We start from the raw sequence: 20,288 nt of genomic DNA on the forward strand, positions 1-20,288 counted from the left end.
GCACCTTGTTAGCTTTAGGCAACAAAAGCACCTGGTTAGTTTTTGGCAACCAACGCACCTGGTTAGCTTTAGGCAACAAAAGCACCTGGTTAGCATTGGGTAACAAGAGGACCTGGTTAGCTTTAGGCAACAAAAGCACCTGGTTAGCTTTAGGCAACAAAAGCACCTGGTTAGCGTTGGGTAACAAGAGGACCTGGTTAGCTTTAGGCAACAAAAGCACCTGGTTAGTTTTAGGCATGGCCTTGGTCTCTAATACTAAGTCTTAGTATTTGATGATTTAGGAGTGAGACCAGGTTTCAATGGTGAAAAACAGCTTTTAAGAGCAACACAACTGGTTCTGTTTCCTCAGCACTGATGTGCTTCAGTACTTTTGAAAAGCTACATCGACTCCCCAGTTCACTCAGCTACTGAACCTCAACTTCTTCTGTCTGTACAACAGAACTTTACGAGGCATGTGATGCACTTTAAACTTACAAGGGCTCGTAAAAATCCATCATAGCTACTGAAAACAGCAGCAAACTGCACGGCCCCCCTCACAGTTTCTTTTACATGTTTGTTCCCTCGTATGAACCATCTGCTGCCTGTGTTTGCACAGGGTGGTGTGATTTTAGGAGGCAACACTTTGGAGAGAGAAAACCAGCCTCAACATTCACACGTCTCCAGAATGTGCAAAGATCAGCTGCCTGGAAACTCAGAGAAACATTTCTGGAGAGTGCTTTCTCTCAGACTCTACACCGCAGCACTCAGAGAGAAGAATTCCTCCGTCTCAACCTGGAGACGTTTTGTATCATCAAGCACAGTAATAACATCTGTTTGGTGTCTGCTGATCTTCATCACCTCATTCTGTCACAAATACAAAGGCGGAAATCAGAGAGAGAAAACAGGGAAACAAAAGAATCAGTGACTGGGATGATACAGAGCCGCAGGAGGTAACAAATGCTTCACTTCAGGTTTTTATCTTTACAAGTGGTTCTCTTACTGGGAAGTCTTTCAAGCTCACAGGAACCACTGGGAACGCTCCATAGCTGAGCTGTCAATGATATCTGACACCATCCTGCTCACACAGCTACGAGTTACTATAAATCTGCACTAAGGTGTCAGTTTATTAGGTACGTTGTTAGTAATGTGGCTTTTTAAACAATCATGGAACATCACCAAGTACATTAACTCTGAAGTGCAGGTTTGAAGAACTCGTACTTTACTGGAAGCTTTCCTTTATATGCTACCTCATACTTCTCCTCCACTACATCTCAGAGGGAAATGTTGTACTTTTTACTGCACTACATTTGTCTGACAGCTTTAGTTACTTTTCAGATGACTATTTTTCATCCCCTTCCTGTCCAGTGACAACCCAGTATCTCCAGTAGGGCAAGAATCGCTCGAACATCGTTCCAAATTAGCACCACCAACCACCAAAGTTGAAAGAGAGACTGAATAAGCAAGAGAAAAGAATACTCGTGACTCATCTGCTGCAGAGCCGTGTACCATGCTCTGGTCCACTGGTTATGGCAGTCTATCACCTATTTTAGCGGGTTTACCTGTGTTAAAAAAAACTCGTATACACGTGCTAACTTTGACAAACACAACCGTAAGCTGCTCCTGGGTCTCACAGTTGGCATGAGCGTCCTGTCTATGCTGAATGTTTGTGATAAACTGAAGGATGAAGTGTTCCTTTATGAGCTGAGAAAATTCTCCTCCTTCTGAAGCTAAATAAACTCTTTAAAAACCCTCTTGGATCAGCTGAAAAGTCATCGTCACAAAGCTGANACTTTTCCTTCAGTAAGAATGCAGGACTTTTACTCGTAGTGGATTTTCTCAGTGTGGTATTGGTACTTTTACTGGAGTAAAGGATCTGAATACTTCCTCCTGCACTGGAAACACCTCCCAGTATCACACAGATGATGCTGACTGACAGCAATACTTTTCTTCTTCTATGGTAAAAGCCAGTCGTTTTGCTGGAGGCTCAGCTCTCGTCCTCCCTCTCACAGTTTACGCCCGGCGATGTAGGAGGAAGGTTCCCTCTGTTTTCATTCCTCCCTCTGTTATTTTCTCACCTCTTTCATTTTTATTTCGTGTTTTTGGGCCGAGCCTGCAGCGAGCTCATAAACAGAGACGCTGTGTTTTCTGCCTCTCCCACGCAGAGATGGAAATATAACGCAGCAGCGTGAGCGACTGTCGCAGCAGAGCGTCCTCCTGGAGACTGAGGCCAGGCTCACAATGTGTGATGCTGTGCGAAATGGATGTGCAAATATTATGCAAATGCAGCGGGAGCATATCACAGTTTCAGATGGAGGATCTCACCTCTGACACCTTCACAGGAGCTTTTATTAACAGCAAAACTCCTCCGAATCCAGACACGACGGATACTGATGATTTATCTATTCTTAGAGCCGGGACATCTCAGGGATACTGAGATACTTATGAATACATGTAAAGCTGGGAGTCTGAGTGTCATTATTATTTTTGTCAGTGATTATTGAGTGATGTAATGTTTTAGTAATGTAAGTAAGGGGGCAAAATTACTGTACGTTCCCTCCAATGAACGAGAAGAGAAAAGCAAAATCAGAACTTAGTTCATAGGACGCAGTCATGATAGGGCGGAGGGTAACTTGACTTGTATATTTTGATGTAATTTTCACCCTGTGACATGTTTTGCGACAGGCTTTGTTGTATTTAATATCAGGTGTCCTATTTGTGTATTGATGCTCACTCTCTCTCTAAACATGCCCCTAAAGGTTCATTTTCTACCTGCAAGATTTGGAAATGTATATATATTTCTAGAGAATGCAATTTAACAAAAAGGACTTAAGCATTTATTCTTAATACGTACTTATCCAATGTAAACTTTTTGGGGTATGTTAATGATCGTCAGTAGGCAGTTTTTAATCTGTACTTCTTTATTCCTTTATCTCTCTGAATAATACTGTTGATTGTTACACAGATTGATGTTTGGTATTTATGCACGTGGGTAATGGGACTAATGTGACTGCAAACTCACACTCCTGCTTAAGACGGCTTCTCTTTGTAACAAAACTGTCTGCCTGATGAAGGTCGAGTGACCAACATTGAGTTCAAGACACCAAAGGAGGATCTGGCCTCCGTCCAGTCCTTTGGTCTTATCACATTTAACCATAGTTGTCTTTGTTTTTGTTGACGGGCAGTGGCGGCTGGTTTTGAGCCATGACTCCTTCTATTCTGGCTCCCAATAACACAACAAGACAAACACATTTTAACACTCCTATGGAGCCTACAGCCCTGTGGGGGAGAGGCAGCTGCACCTCCAGCTGATAAAATGGCCCTCAAAGGGTCGATTACCTTTTCAGTGCAGGACTCTTACCTAGAATGTTAATGTTGCTAGAAAGTATAATTTTAAAACCCCGACACTCTTGTTGTTGCTAACCTCTCGTGGTTTAACTTCTCACCTCGCTGCAGTGATGCACAGTTGTGCTCCAGGAACCCATGACATCACTGCTAGGTGTGGTTACAGGTGCAACGAAGCCCACCTCTGACCATGCACACATTGATGGTACTTTGAGGTAATACCAAGTTAAAACTTTCAACCAGAGAGGCAAACGATAGGCTGCTTTTCAGCTGAGTGTCTTTATGTTCAGGATCTGGGGTCTCACATATAAACATTGCGTACGCACAAAACGAGGCCTGAAGGAGGCGTATGCCACTTCCCACACAAAAGTTGTGATCTATAAAAACACACTTGTTGAGAGAAACTTTGACCCGTGCTTATGAACATTTTGGAGACAGGAAATTGGATCCTATGTGTTGCTTTATAAATGAGACTGATGGACATCTTTCATCCCACTGGAGTTTACATGCATCTTGAGCTTATGGACTTCACTGCTGATTTACTTTACGTTACATTAACTGAGAACATTTTATCGACTTTAATTTAACTCCTGCAGTCAGTCTCTGTTATCTGTCAGAGTCTTGGCTGCAGCTGAGGGTTGTGACGGTGCTGGTGAGCGGCAGCAGGGTGAGGAAACCTCTGCATCAGCAAAATCTGCCCTCCCCCCTCCGCCCCCCCCCCCCCCCACCCAGAGGCATCTCCGGCTAATTTTAGATAAGCGATGTTGTTGGGCCTTTTCTGTCCTCATTAAGCTGGCCGGGCTCTAACACACACACACACACGCACACACGAATCATACAGCTCATCACTAATTTAAGGCGGTGGAATTTGTTTGCTGCCATGCACAGCAGCACAGCAACACAGCAACACGCCGCCTCCAGACACGTTTTGTCTGCAGCACGCACCGAAAGACGACGAGGCAACAGCTGGGATCAGCTTCTTTATGTCAACAGGAAAACATCTGTCTGAAAGTGTTATCTCTGCTGCATCCAGCTCAGAGGGAGGATGAAGCTGAGGAAGAGGTGGAGACCCAACATGTCTCCTTCACAGCTCTGTGACAGCTTTGAAAGTTTTAGGTCTGACTCATGTCAAACATACAAAAGACCCATGACTGAAACTATAAAGAGGAAATAGTCAGTGACCCCAAAAATCACAGAGCAAACAACATGTCTGCTAACAGAGACTCCACCTTGGGCTGTAGACAGGCCAGGTCCAAATTATATTCAGTCTCACTGCGTTATGCTTTTTCGGATTAATGCACGTCAGGTTCAGGTCTGTGGTGGAAACCAGCAATCACTTTTTTTAATTAGAATAATTTCGTTCAGTTCAAAGATTCGTCAACTGTGTGCTGACAAACATCTTTTACAAGTTCATGGAAACAATGATCCGAAACGTGGAACTTGTGAGGTCAGTTCAGATAAATAGAAAGTTTTTTTCTCATCATACAACAGTTTATATTTTTCCTCACAGCTGCAGAATGTGAGTGATGAGCTGTGAGCTCTGCTGGTTCACAGGGAACACAGAAGAGAGGAGGGTTAAAAGGGAGAAAACCAGATCTATCAGAGTTACCCAGACTGCACCGAGCTCTGCCTTCAGCATGCTGGGAGGTTTTTCATCTAACATGACAAAATGAGTGAGAGGTATAATCTCATGTTGCAAGTTGCAGCTTACATGTTGCCAGCTTGGTGGAATGGGCAGTGCAGTGTGTCGGGCACCAAAACAGCCCAATATGATCAACATCAATCACAATCATTGGATTAACTCAGTCAGATAAGGCCCTCTCAACGCGGTTTGAGCTGCGCTGCTGCTGGTTCAGTGAACACAACACAGCAGCAGTGAGAGCTCAAATATAGGTTATTATTACAGGTATTAATACGGTCAGCTGCTTCTGCTGAGCAAAGATTTTTGAAATTTAGGCTGCTGTCAGCCCTAGAGTGGTCTCCTCTGGTATGAATCAGGGACTCATGTTGTTCCAAAGTTGTATAATTGCCTAGAGTTGGTTCATGTTCTCACGGCAGCATTTACAAGCGGACCAGATCAAATGCCTTGTGTGAGAAAGCTGCTCTTGATTGGTCAGAATTTCCATGTGGGAAAAATCCAGGAAGTAAAGCAAACGTTGAAGAAGAGTACACTTGCAAGATAAATGTGACACTTTCTAATGTCACAATGGAGGGACAACTACGCAGGTTGATTTTAGCGCTGCTCATCGTGGACTATATTGCTGTCATTGTTCATTTTAGTCAAACCATACAGTTTGAAAACGAGGCGCGGCTCCAACTAGAAAACAATGTTTTGATGCATTGGATGTGCTGAATGTGCATATTAAGGCAGTACAGGAGGAGGTGCACATTAATAATCCTCCAGGACTGTAACATGCTCATGTTTAACCCAAACAATGTGTCATGTGACTGCAGTTGCTTCACATCCAGGTCGGAACACCTTCTCACCACAAACCAACCGCACCAGAGTTCCTTTGGAACCAGACTGAGACCACCTCTTCAAGAAGGTCTCTTGAGTTTGATTGAACTGAACCAAACAGGGCAGGTGTGAAAGCAGCCTTAAGCTCATTAAAACAAACCTGCCTTTAACAATGAGACAGGAACGTCCAAATCAGGGGGAGGCAACCTGAGGCTCTTTAGCCCCTCTCCCTGGCTCCCTGTGGCTTTAACCAAAAATGATATGAAAATGAATAACAGTTTTTTTTTTAACATTTCAGTCATTGACCATTGTTGTAAGTCTAGAGAGATTCTTACATTCTTCAATTGTAAAAATGTGTAGCCTTTAAAACCGAATTTTAAAAAATGTTTTAACATTTAATCGACTAAAATGTGCGTCATGCATCGACAGCCTGGTGCCTCTTCCTCTAAATTTTGTCAAACCTCAATAGCAGGGGCAAGTTATGGATTCCAAAAAAGGAAAAGTCTCAGAGGAAAATACAAAATGTAATAGTTCATGCACATATTCATTCACTTCACCACTAACGCTGCAAAGTTAAAGTACCAAATAATCTGCAGAGCAGCCACCTTGTGGTAAAACATAATGAAGGCTCATTAAGATATGTTAGTAATGTTGATGAGATCATTTAGACTTCATAGAGTATGTTACTTTAATTACAAGGCTCAAATATGTTTTGCGGCTCCAGGCAGATTTTTTTCTTTTTTTGGGGTCAAAAATGACCAGACATAGTTTATTCTTAAAATTACATCTGTTCATTTTCCATCAGTGAAAATCCTGAACCTATAAATAAAGTTTAATTGCTGGACCCAAGATGTCTCCTACATCACTGAAAAATCCATTCTCAGTGCACTGGAACCACATCAAACTTGTTTAAGTTGAATACTGGACCCTGATTGGCTCCCAAACATAAAATCCTGCAGGTACACTCAGCTGTTAAACAACACTAAGGTGAGTACAGAGAAACTTTCCCTCTTCAGCAGAAGAATTTGAAAACAAACTTTGCACAGCGCAGCTCAAACATTAAAGTGAAGTCACAATAAGAAAAACACCTTTCTGGGCAAAGAGAGTCGTAACACTCAACAAGTTAAGGTAAGAAAACATTTCATTTTAAGTCCTGAGGTGCTGAGAACTCTAACAAAAGTTTAACTTTAATTTTTTTTAAACAAAATCTTTGTGACTCAAACACAACATTTTCTGAGTTACAAGGTAAAAGACAAAAGGTCACAGACGATTAACATCCACTCATGTTGTCAGAGCGTCGCCTCAAAAGAAAACCTCTTCACCTCTTTTCTGTTTAACTCGAGAAGCTTCAGGATATTTCACAATGATTGTTATCTGAAGTTCTCTCTGACCTTAAACTTTAAAAAACAAACTTCTTGTGGTAAATTTTGCAGAAGGTTTGTCTCGTTTGTCTTCAGACTGGCTTGACTGTTCTGATCAACTCTCAGGTGCAACTTACTCAGTTTTGTTTGAACATTTTACAGCTGCTAAGAGATGTGAAACCCTTGGAGTCAGCTGGTCCAACAAAAGTAGAAAAGTCAGAGACACAAAGTGTTTTTACAGGTCAGTCAGTTGAAACAGCTGATCGTCGCATTGACCAAAGTTAAGTCACAACAGGTCACAGTACAGCAGCAACCACACCGATTCAAACTTCCCCTGACAGCGTTCTCTTACCTTGAAAAGTCGCAGGATGTTGGCCACCATGATCGACACCGAGCTGGCCGACGCCCCGATGACGCCCACCACTTTATCCGGCTTGGCAAAGATGGGCGGATCTCCGTTAGCACAGCGGACGTCTGAGCCGTCCCTCTCGATGAGTGCCTGGACGAATGTGAGCGACTGCTCCAGGGCGTAGGTGTCACGTGAGCACGTGTCCAAGATGCGCGCCCCAAGTGTCACGTTAGGCAGCAGCTCCGGGTCCTTGTTGATGAGGTCGATGGCGAACAACATGGCCTCCAGCCGGTGAATGCCCTTCTCCTTCTTCAGTTCACCACAGGGGACACCCCTCTCACCACGAGAGTGCACTGGGAACAAGCCGCCCAGGATGATGTCACCATCCAGCCGGATGGAGTGGGCATACTCCTGCTGGGGCTGCTGGGAGTCCGACAGCATGGCGGGCTTTTGGGCAGCGGAGCCAAGCAGCCAGCAGCTCTTAAGCATCAGCAGAGAGAGGACGCAGTGGCCGGTGACGCCCGGGGGCTTCTGACCCCTCGCCATGTTGAGGTGAGTGGATCTGCAGGGGAAGTGAGAGGTGATACGGACGCACAATCAACAGGCAGGTGGCTGCGGTGGCGGTGCAGGCGGGTGTGGCGAGGACGGGTCGAGCCAGACCATGGAGTCCCCCGTCACCCAGGGCAGGGCCAACCACGGCGGGCAGTCCCACCTACGAACGCTGACCCCGAGGTGTTCCTGCAGTACTGCTTCCTGTGTCGGACATCGCTGTCTGCAGAGGAGGACACGGAGCTTCAGGGTCTCAGCAGCTCCAGTTTCACATTCTTCCTGAAACCTGTTAAAGATTCAGACAGAGGAGGAAACGATCAATACACGATCAATAAACCAGAGATTCTGAGCACAGGTGCACTGCAGGGTGCTGACTCAGTCCTCTGCTCTACATGCCAACATCCAACTGTAATACCAGCACAGCCTCTTTATACACTGCATCATATGTTGACTTGATTCTTTCTTACAAACTTTAAAGGTCCAGTGTGAAGGATTTAGGGGGACACATTGGCAGAAATGGAATATCATATCATCAGTATGTTTTCTTCAGTGTAGAATCATCTGAAAATAAGAAGCGCTGTGTTTTTGTTAACTTAGAATGAGCTGTATATATCTGCAAAGGGAGTTGGTCCTCATCTACGGAGATCGCCATGTTGCAACGCCATGTTTCTGTTTATTTTGGAGAGGAAGAGACCTCTGAGGAAAGTTCATCTCCCAGTAAAAACCTGAGCATCTGGATCCTCAGTAATCAGAGAAACTAGAATAACCGCCTTGTGGTTGTATGACCCCGCCCACCAGTCCAGTGTCTCTGACAGTCTCCATCCATGTCAGTGAAAACATGGATGCTTCACAAACAGAAGATCTAGACAATCAGCACAGTTTGAGATTAGAGTCACCAATTCAGTATCTGACCAAATGTCTCCCCTTCTGTTCCTGAGATATGACGTTAAAACATGATGATGTCACAGTCAAGCTGACCTTTGACCTTTTGGATATAAACTGTCATCACTTCATTATTTGTGGGAAGTTTTGCCATAATTAGCATAACGATTCTTGAGTTATGGTCAAAAGCATATTTTGTGAGGTCACAGTGACCTTTGACCACCCAATTTTATTCAGTTTATTCTTCAGTCCACCTGGAGGATTGTGTCAGATTTGAAGATATTCCCTCAAGGTGTTCTTGAGATATCGTGTTTACAAGATTGGGACGGACAGACGGACGGACAACCTGAAAATATAATGCCTCCAGCCACGACTATCACTGGCACAGAGGCATACAAAGGTGAGCAAAGATCAGCAGGTGCTGGTTAGTGGACCCGTCTCCAACGCTCCAAACAGCATCAGAGAAACACTCAATTTTTAAGTGCAACTGCTTTATTCAGTGTTTTTACAGGTTTAAATCAGCTGGTCTGTTTGTTTTGGAGAGGAAGAGATGTCTGTGGATAATTTGGCTCCTGGTAAAAACCTCCTGAACAATGAACACTGAAGGAATTCTAACCAGGAGAAGTTTCAGCTGGTTGTAATCTGCAGTCCTCACTGCTAGATGCTAGTAAATCTTACACACTGGACCTTTAAGGTGTTTGGTATTTCTACCATCTTTACTGAAAGTTTTCTCACTCAGTCACATGTTTTTTTCTCTTTTGTTAAATCTGACACAAACAAATGTTAAATCAAAGTTTGTGGTGAAACTTTTCAGTTTTCTTTTACCTGTTTGTGTTTCTTGGCTCCATGTTTGAGTCCTCCACTAACACACGATCTGTTAAAATGGCTTCCTAAACTCTACAAGCAGGAAGTGGAACAAACCAACTGTCTATGATCAGGAGGGGGGGTCCACCACCTGGAGACCTCCTGAAATGTATTTGTTCTGGACTCTGAATGTTGATCATAGTGAGGAGATGGGTTTAAATACTTTGTGTTTTAGTTTTTATTTGTTTTAGGTTGATACATTTGCAACAAAATCCAGAAAATAAATGTATTAAAATATTACTTTTATTATCTTACTAGATGGTGTAAGGTGGAGATTGTTCCCACATTTATGATACAGTTTGTATTAAGTGCACATCTCCATGTTTTTAGCCAAGATAGCTAACTCGGTCCACCACTTTGGTCCAGACTACAACATCTCAACTATTCAATACATTGCTATGATATTTTGTGCAGACGTCCATGTTCCCCAGAGGATGAATTCTCGTGACTTCAGTGATTTCCTGACCTCTCCTCAAGCGCCACCAGCAGGTCAGAGTTCTCCCTTTTTATATGAAATATCTCAACATCAACTTCATGGATTGGCAGTGACTTATGTGCAGACGTTCCTGTTCCCCTGAGGATGAATCCTACTGACTTTGGTGACTTTCTGACATAAAGCGGTTTCATGTGGTTTTCCAACTGATGCAAAACTGACATTCCCATCAGCCTCAGCTGTAGGCTACTTTGTGTTCATTGCTAATTACTGTATGTAAGAATCCTTACATGCTAAACCAAGATGGTGGTGAACATGGTAAACACAACACCTGCTAAATATCAGCGTTGTCATTGTGAGCATGTTAGCATGCTGATATCAGCCTTTAGCTCAGAGCATCACTGTAGCTAAGTACGGTTTCATAGAGCCGCGAGCATCGCTGCAGACTTTAAGGCTGCTTTCACAGCTGCCCTGTTTGGTTCAGTTCACTCTAACTCAAGTTCATTTGCCCCCTCAGTGCAGTTCGTTTGGGCAGGTGTGAACACAGCAATCACACTCAGGTGTGCACCAAAACAACCAGACTGAGACCTTCTTGAAGAGGTGGTCTCAGTCTGGTTCCAAAGGAACTCTGGTGCGGTTGGTTTGTGGTGAGAAGGTGTTCCGACCTGGATGTGAAGCAACTGCAGTCACATGACACATTGTTTGGGTTAAACATGAGCATGTTACAGTCCTGGAGGATTATTAATGTGCACCTCCTCCTGTACTGCCTTAATATGCACATTCAGCACATCCAATGCATCAAAACATTGTTTTCTAGTTGGAGCCGCGCCTCGTTTTCAAACTGTATGGTTTGACTAAAATGAACAATGACAGCAATATAGTCCACGATGAGCAGCGCTAAAATCAACCTGCGTAGTTGTCCCTCCATTGTGACATTAGAAAGTGTCACATTTATCTTGCAAGTGTACTCTTCTTCAACGTTTGCTTTACTTCCTGGATTTTTCCCACATGGAAATTCTGACCAATCAAGAGCAGCTTTCTCACACAAGGCATTTGATCTGGTCCTCTTGTAAATGCTGCCGTGAGAACACGAACCAACTCTAGGCAATTATACAACTTTGGAACAACATGAGTCCCTGATTCAGACCAGAGGAGACGACTCTAGGTCTGAGAGCACCATCTTGTTAACCCACCAACGTGCATATCCCTTACGAAAATTATTTAAGCTGAGAAACACCAGACAAGTTTTAACATCGGACGTCCACCATCATGTGGGATTCTTAATTAGATGCAAGGTTCGACTCAGTATATTGAAACTGTGCTTTACAGGAATTAAACAAGCTAAGGAGCTAAGGTCCACCCATTACTAGTTTTGATGATGTGACAAGTACAGGGCATCAGATCACCATGTGCAGTGACAATTGCCTCCAAATTAAACAACAAAATATGTATTTGTCCATGCCATCTAGAACGACACATAGAGGCATTTTCTGATCTGATGTCCCGACCAGTTGTCAGCATGTTTGAAAAAAGGAGTTGAAAAAAGCCTGTTTGTCACAACTGTCATGCATGCAGGAGCACAGAATGTGATGCTTCCTACAGGATTAGGTTTGCAAACAGTGTATTTCTGGTGAAATTTCAAATGACACACATAAATGAAGTGGTAAGATGGAAGCCTTTGTTGCCAATGAAGCGTTCGGACCGTGGATAATTTTAAAATCTGACAAACATTTCTGTTTTGTTTTGTGTTTTCCACTTTCTGGCTGTGATAAATGATGTAGTTTTAGCAATGTTTAAAGAAATCACTCCTGTCAATCCCGCCTGTGGGATCTGGGGTTCAGAGGGTGTTTAAAATAAATACTAAATCCAACCATTTAAAGTTGTATGTCCCTCACCTTAGCCAAAATAAAAACACAAGTCCCTCCCCAGTGATTACATTTCTTTTTTTTTTTTTTTTTGGACATTCCTTCCCCTACTTTGCACCACCTCCTCCTGCCTCGTAAATAACTGCGGTATCTCAGGAATGCTTCATGATCATGGTTGAATTAATTAACATTGGTGCACCTTGGTAGCACAACGGTTACGGTGCATCTAGGGGTGTGCCCTATCATCTGTTCATGATTATACCAGTATAATTCTTAAATGATATGAAAAATTCATATTGTGCAATATTTCGACTTGTTGACATATTGACGTAATATTGTTACCCACGGCAACAACAAGTATGGCTGAAAATGAAATTATTACCGACTCCGTGGTGGCTCCAAAAAGAGGAGCAGCTTCAGTAGTGTGGAATAAACTGTGGCGTCCTGAATGTTATCCTTCTCTTAGCGCTCAGAGGGAACTCATTCAGCGGCTCCTCTGGCAGCAGCACAGCGTCTCTCCCTCTCCTCTCTGATTCTGTCANGTAACAGAATCTGAATCTCACTCTGAGTTACTGCTGTTGTTCACAAACTAAAGAAATGAGAAATTATTTTTCTTTAGTTTTTACTGAATATTTGAAGCAAACTGTGAAACTAGATCACTGATTATGTTGCAGTTCTATGTTCCTAAATCAATAATACCTTTCTTAAATTAATTTTTAATATCAACAACAAACTGGAGCTGAAGAAAACATCAACAAATCTGTGTTTGGAGGGCAACACCATCAACTCTTACATATGGCTGCTGTCCACATACTTATGGCCAAGTTTAAACAGATGGTGAGTTTCTTTCTGTTTGATCCTCATGTTAGACTCTCCACATCTCTCCCTCTTAAATATGTATTTAAAACACACACACACACACACACACACAAATCCTCGGGCACACACAGCTGTAATCTATGCCTCGCGCGCGCACACCACAGTCACACAAGCGCACCCGAAACCGTAGAGGCATCCCCCAAACCCGCGCGCAGAAAACACGTCGGCGACGCTTCCATCTCGAACAGATTAACCGTCATAAGTGCGCACGCAGACACACGCACACGCACACGCACACGCACACACACACACACACACACACACACGTTAGTTAAGTTTAACACACGCGCACCAGCGCATCAGCACGAGCTCAAGTTGCATTCCAGCAGAATCAGCTGATATCAGAGAATCCTGAATCTGATCTGAAACCAGTCTGAGATCCATCCAGCGGTCCCGGTGCCTCATTATTGACCACTGATCGATTAACTAATTGATTGATTGATTGATTGATTGATTTTACTGGTGGATTTACCAGACAATAATCTGTGGGATGTCACAGAGAGAGCTCGTATCTCCAACATGATAATAATAATAACAACAACAATAATATTAAGATGAATTCATCTTTAATTGAACACTGATTGATTCTGTTGTGATGCGTTCAGGTACCTTTCCTCTCCGCAGCAGGAGCAGGTGTTTCCTCTCGGTGTCACAGGTCAGACAGATGTTTTCTGTCTCCAGCTGTTTGTCACATCACACAAACATTTTGCTCTAAATTCCTCCGCGGGGACTCGATCCGGCTCCTCATCAGCATCCACCAACCAGCAGGAGAAAAAATCAATTAAATCCACTTTTATCTGTTCCCGCAGTTCCGGAGCAGATCTGTTCCCGATCTGTTCCCGATCTGTTCCTGATCCTGGATGAGAAGCGGTAAATTCCTCCAAACAGCAGCTTTGTGCCGCTCCGGATCACCTGCAGGTGTCGGTTCGACTCCCTCTCGCTGCTCAGCCTGAGGATGACGCTCCGGAGCCCGGGTTCCTCTCCTCCCACACACAGCTCTCAGATCAGTGTGTCGAGGTGCTCACCACAGTAAAATACATCTTCACGTCAGGGTCGAGTGGTCACAGAAGACCGAAGTGATGGACGCGCTTTTTTTCTCTCCTCCGCTTCTCGGAGCTCTCCGAAGTGCGCGGTGCGGCGCGGCGCGGCTGTCCTGCGTCACAGGAAACACGGGAGGCTCTCAGGCTCATCACACCAGCAGAGTCCAGGCTGATGGGAGTCTGAGGGTCTCATCAAGTTCCCCGGTGGTCATGGAGCGGGTCTCAGGTCTAAGCAGCATGACCCCGGTCCTGGTCTGGTGGAGAGGATGGTGCGAACAAAACAGGAGAGGAAGGATCAGTGTGTGTGTGTGTGTGTGTGTGGGGGGGGGGGGGCTCGTGCAGTAAACAGATGAAGTTAATGAGCTTCATCACCAGGCTGTCAGAGAGAGGAGCTGCTGAGAGGGGGAGCAGCAGAGATGGAGACAGGACGCCCCCCAGCGGACAAACAGCGGAGCTACACCCAAACTCCGTCAAAGTGCTCAGTTAACATGATCTGGCTTTGAGGACAGGTAGATCCACCTGTCCTTACTTTCACGGAGAGCTTCACTGCTGTGAAGCAATGGATGACTTGTGATTCTCTGCAGCCAAACTCAAAGACAGAAGTAACAATCCTTCGCCCATGATATATATCATGTGAAACTATAAATATATATCTTTGAAACTAGTGTGTTCACGATTTTAACATATTCAGTACTGTTCACTCAAGTCGTGTTTACCTGAAAGAGCTCCACTTCAGTCAGATGATCTAACAGAGACAGGAACAGTCAGTGCAGGAAAATCTGTCAAAGAAATCAGGTGCTGCTGATTATTCCATCTTTAAAGTCTGAATGTTCTTACTTTGGGCTGTTCTGAATTTTTGGGAACCTTCAGGCTGAGACTCCTCAGATGTACAGAGGCAGTGAGTTTATCTAAAGTGTAGAGGAGATGTTAGATATACAGGATGTTTTCCTTGAATGATAAAGAGCACAGGTATCTTCTGACTGACAGAGGGGACAACCTACGCTTAGCGACAGTGATCTCCTGATATGAATCTCGGAGCATTGATAAAATAAAACTAGAATTACCACCTCACGGTTATATGCCTCCGTCAACCAGCCCAGTGTCTCTGACAGTCTCCATCCATGTCAGTGAAAACATGGAGGCTTCACACACAGAAGATCTATACAATCAGCACAGTTTGAAGGTGGGTCACAAATTCATTATCTGACCAAATGTCTGACGAAATTCTGTTCCTGAGATATGACGTTATGGACAGAAAGGTGTTTTTAGAAACATTATGAGGTCACAATGAAGTTGACCTTTGACCTTTTGGATATAAATGTGATCACTTTAGTGGATGTTTGTGTCAAATTTGAAGAAATTCCCTCAAGGCGCTTGAAATCATGTGAGACGGACAGATGGACAGACGAACAGACATAAGAACAGACGGACAACCTGAAAACACATTCATGAAACGTGAGCAGAAGGAATTTGTGTGTAAACTGTTGGCAGACGGAAATTTAAGTGCATGTCCGCATTCATCAATATTTTAGTAGCTCCGATCTTTTCGTAGCTACTAACAAAATCTGTGCTTGTGTAAATTTAGTAAAGCACATAAATATTGCTTGTCACTATTGGAAATTACAATTTTAACTCGTACTGCGCTCTGTTATGTACACAATACACAGATGCCTTTGAAACACGTAATAATCTAAACATGACAAAATATTAAAAATATAACACATTTAATTACATTAGTTGGCAATTAGCAGGTTTAAGATCCAGATTAGGTTCATGATTGTGAATTATCTATGTAAATCGACTCAATAGATTACACGTTCTTTCTACATGTTGAATGATGATAATAAAAATATCCATAAGGACAGCTGGATCACAGCCTCTTCGGCCTCGGTGCCTGGGTTCAGCAGGAGCAGCAGGGGCAGCAGGTGGTGGAGCCACGAAGGAGCACGCGCCAGCTGAAAGAATTATTTGAGACAACACGTTTTTTTTTTTTTGTTTGTTTGTTTGTTTTTTGTGGCTTTTTGATCATTTGAATGAATAAATCTGATTTGAAAAATGTTTAATTTACGTTGTATAAAACAGAGCTTTAGGCTATTAAGATTCAAATAATTTGAAGACGATGCATACAAAACTGCTGTAGGCTATATGTTATCCGTATCATTTGTTAAAATAAATGTTAAATAGCTCTACATTCCGACAGCCATCACTGATTTAGAGTTTATCCATTACGCACAAAACATCTCTGGTTTCCCGTTCCCACTTCATTCAAAACCCCACAAATGAATCTTCTGTTTGTTTGGTGACCGCTGTATTTTTTGTGTGTGTGCTTATGCGTTTCTTTGCCTCCAGTTTCATATCAAACCATTTACGCTTCACCTCTGACATGGTTCTTTGTACCACGGAGACAACATTAACAGCATCTGTTACCTCCCTCCAGGCCTTCGCTTTGCCTGTCCCTGTCACACCACTACTAACTGAAGAAAATAAAATGTTTTTTCTTAGGTCCACTTCACCCAAAATTATTTTGATCTCCGCTTCGGAAAAATTATTTTTTCTTTCTTTGTCTTTCTTTCTTTGCACCATGACTGACAGGTCGACTGGATGCACCTACACCTCCTTATATGGTGGTCATTGGCTATTCATGGGCGGGGATTTATGCTAATTGCTGATTACCGGGAGTGCGCTGTCACTTTACGATGGATTGGCATTCATGAGCATACACACGTGTTTACGATCAAATCTGAGTTTCCCGCGGCGTTCCTGAATCCGGAGTAGGTTTTTAGTAGCGTAGGCTTTTATGTGCAAATCTACACACAGATTTACTCACTTTTCATGAATGAGACCCAATGCCTTCAGCCACAGCTAACGCTGGTTTGGAGGCATTAAAACTCCTTTATACCGTATGAAAAACACGTCCTCATGAATAGAAGCAGCTGCTGAAACATAGGAATTCTTCATTACTGTGAAGATGGACGTTAAGGAATGAAATGAAAGACAATGGCTGAATCAATGGCGTCAATGTCCCTACACTCACTTTTAATGGCCGTACCTCTGACCACCAAATTCTAATCAGTTCATTCTTGAGTCCAAGTTACGGTGGCCAAGAGAGGTCACAACACCCTCAAATCCACACAACACACGTACATTAAGAAAACACCCCCAAATTCAGAAAACACATTCATCGATTTCGCAACACATACACTGCAAATGCTCACAACACAAGCAAGAAGCTGCATGCTCGGCAAAAACGAAAACACACGCCAATCTGAAGACGACAACGAAAATGTTTCCAGGGGGACTGTAATCACTCACAGACCTGCTTTTGACCACCAAAAACAATTTAGATGCTCGGACAAGAATCTACGACACATTGATGCACTCCAACAGGTAAGTTATAGAGGATCAAGTTATTTGCACTTACTTGTCTTCCACCTAATACACGTTAAACTTCCGACCAGCGTCTTGAGGAAAGTCTGGGAATGTCAACAACCAGTAAGTTTGTCACTGATTACAGTCGGTATGAATTTTGGGGGTGTTTAATTAATGTGCGTGTGTTGTGGAGTTTGCATGTGCTGTGACCCCTCTCGGCCACCGTACCAAGCGGACGTTTGTGTGAAACTTGAGAAAACCTCCTCAAGATGTTCTTTAGATATCACATTGATGAGAATGAGACAGATGCAAGGTTACAGTAACTTTGACTTTTGCCCATCAAAATTGAATCAGTTCATCGCTGAGTCCAAGTGAACATTTTGGTCAAATTTAATTCTGTGTTCTTGAGATAACATTTTCACGAGAATGGGACAGACGTGCAGAAATAGGGATGTACCCACAACCCAAAAAAATAGCGTCTGCGGCCACGGCTATCGCCAGCACGGAGGCATAAAATAAATGACCACAAAGGAATACTCATGAGTCGTCTGCTGCACATGTACACAGCTCTAGTCTTCTGGCAATGGGAGCCTATCGTCTGTTTTTAGCATGTTTTACCGTGTTTAAAAAAACCTGCGTAGACATGCTAATTTCCGTGGGAAAAGGCTAAAAAATAATAGCAGTAAATAGTGGTAAAAAATAAAATACATTATGATGTCATAGTAAAATTAACCTTTGACCTTTTGGATCTAAAATGTCATCACTTCATAATTTAATGCTTATTTAATGCCCCTTAAATCTTACACACTGGACCTTTAAGATGTTTGGTATTTTCACCATTTCTGTTTAAAGTGTTATTATGAATTAACATGTTGCGTCTCTTCTGTTTAATGTGACACAAACAAATGTTAAATCAAAAATTTGTGGCGAAATGTTTCAGTTTTCTTTTACCTGTTTGTGTTTCTTGGCTCCGTGTTTGAGTCCTCCACTAACACACACGATCTGACGAGATCACATTCACAACAATCAGAGGGATGCAAGGCCACAGTGACCTTGACCTTCAACCTTTAAAATCTAATCAATTCATTGTTAAGTCCAAGTGGACAATTATGTCAAATCTGAAGAAATTCCCTCAAGGTGTTCTTAAGATATCACGTTCACAAGAATGAAACAGACAAGGTCACAGTGACCTTGACACTTGACCACCAAAATCAAATCAGTTCATCGTTAAGTCCAAGTGGAGGTTTGTGTCAAACTGGAAGAAACTCTCTTGAGGTGTTCTTGAGATATCGCCTTCACAACAAAAGGACAGACGGACAACCTGAGAATGCCGGCACAGAGGCATAAAAATCACTAAAGATGTAATCATTTTGTGAGTGTACTGTTTATTTGTGATGTACTCTTATGTGAAAAGGTACCTAACCTCAACTATAAACACTCCATGCTTCACCTAAAACCATGATATATAGGTTTTTATTTTGCTTTTTTAGATACAAGCTTCATGATCACTGTTCAGAACGCCATCACTGATGTGCAGCTACTCAGGAATATTTATGAGGCTTATTTTGTGTGTGATTGAAGTCCTTGAGCTTCAGGGCTGCAGTCTCATGCTGAGTAGGTGTTGATTCAATCTCTGCTTGAAGGGATGAATGCTACTTAATGTGATGTCTTCACAATCCAATCGTCAGAATAAGTGTTGGCATTGTACGTTTATGCAAACCACCAATATGTTTGTACATTATTATTTAGTGGGTATGTTGAAACTTAATGTCTTGTGGATAGTGTATGATTACGTTTAGGCATAAAAACCACTTGGTTCTGGTTTGATGAAGACGATTCGCTTAAAATACACCGCTGGGGGCAAACTCCCTGCTGAAAAGGAACAAACTGTTCATCTTTCAACCACCTTTCGTGCCACGATCCCAGCTGGAAATGTGGTGATCTCTAAAAAATAACGCAGGATACAAATGACTGCATATGTGATTATGATGGATTAAAACCTTCTGAAGGTCAGAATCTGTAACTCATTAATGTTAAACCATCAGCATGACTTTAATTAAACTGACTGACCCAGCTTACATCATTCCATCATTGTATATTTCATAAATGTTCTGGTAGTGATGGTTCAGTGTGACTTGGTGTTACAGGCGTGATAATGAGGTCACCGCAGGTTTTATGCCCCCGAGCAGATTCTCCCTCAGGAAAGCCAGCGTCTTCCTCCAGGCGTCTTCCTGAGCACGAGAGTGCGCCACCATCTCTCCGCCCCACAGAGTTATTACTGCAATCACAACAAGAGACAGACACAGTCAGTTAATGCTCAGTGGACAGTGAACATGTATCATCTCAGCCACTGTGACAGGGACAGGCCCAGATACTTTCCACTGCAGCCAAGCTGCCAGAGGTAAATGTTGTTTCTGCAAACTATGGATTCGTTACATTAGCACATTTCATACGTATTGTATCAGCGTTTCTGAGGGGACATATATGAGCTGACTTTGTAATCGGGATGTGGACGCCTGCCACACTGATTGAGACCAACAAACAACAAAACTGGTTGTGATTTAGCGAGTCAGTGCTGTTTTCTAGCTGCTTTATAGGCACCAAACGTGGTGGTTTTTGGTGACATGTGGTATGAAAAGTGGTTGTCTTGACTGAGACATCGCTGCATCACCAGCTGAGCTTTGTGCCCCCAGACCAGGTATTTTAAGCCACAACATGATCTCATGATCTCACAAAGTCTCAGGGCTCTAGTTTCGCAGACCGGGCACAGCGGGGGCGCAGCGCACCTGCGCTTCACCAACTGGGTGTGGCCAGGCGGATTTTGCAAGTTTGGCACACCGTGCGCCTGGCGCAGCTACTCCTCTTTCCCACCTCCGTCCCTCCTACCGGCGCAAGTCGGAAAGAGGGAGGAGAGAAGG

The 20,288-nt window shown here is 43.2% G+C and overlaps 3 protein-coding genes across 4 annotated transcripts in view; 1 reads left to right on the forward strand and 2 right to left on the reverse strand.

Annotated features, from left to right (window-relative positions):
• Nucleotides 1-15,925, reverse strand: part of LOC126407707 (metabotropic glutamate receptor 8-like) — a 212,319-nt gene extending 196,394 nt beyond the window's left edge. The window contains exons 1-4 of the mRNA XM_050072857.1: nucleotides 14,839-15,925; nucleotides 14,718-14,746; nucleotides 13,571-14,255; nucleotides 7,493-8,324 (exon numbers count right to left, since the gene is read on the reverse strand). Coding sequence (XP_049928814.1) covers nucleotides 7,493-8,035 — 543 coding nt within the window. The 5' untranslated portion in view covers nucleotides 8,036-8,324; nucleotides 13,571-14,255; nucleotides 14,718-14,746; nucleotides 14,839-15,925. The remainder of the gene's footprint in view (nucleotides 1-7,492; nucleotides 8,325-13,570; nucleotides 14,256-14,717; nucleotides 14,747-14,838) is intronic.
• Nucleotides 1-20,288, forward strand: part of cadps2 (Ca++-dependent secretion activator 2) — a 633,342-nt gene that overhangs the window by 278,892 nt on the left and 334,162 nt on the right. The window lies entirely within an intron of this gene.
• The window catches only part of LOC126407744 (bile acid-CoA:amino acid N-acyltransferase-like), a 27,840-nt gene continuing 26,382 nt past the window's right edge, over nucleotides 18,831-20,288 (reverse strand). Inside the window, exon 9 of the mRNA XM_050072928.1 lies at nucleotides 18,831-19,648. Within this exon, the coding sequence (XP_049928885.1) occupies nucleotides 19,512-19,648 (137 nt within the window). The 3' untranslated portion in view covers nucleotides 18,831-19,511. The remainder of the gene's footprint in view (nucleotides 19,649-20,288) is intronic.

The sequence above is a fragment of the Epinephelus moara genome, chromosome 20 (genome assembly GCF_006386435.1).
Source record: "Epinephelus moara isolate mb chromosome 20, YSFRI_EMoa_1.0, whole genome shotgun sequence".
NCBI lineage: Eukaryota > Metazoa > Chordata > Actinopteri > Perciformes > Serranidae > Epinephelus > Epinephelus moara.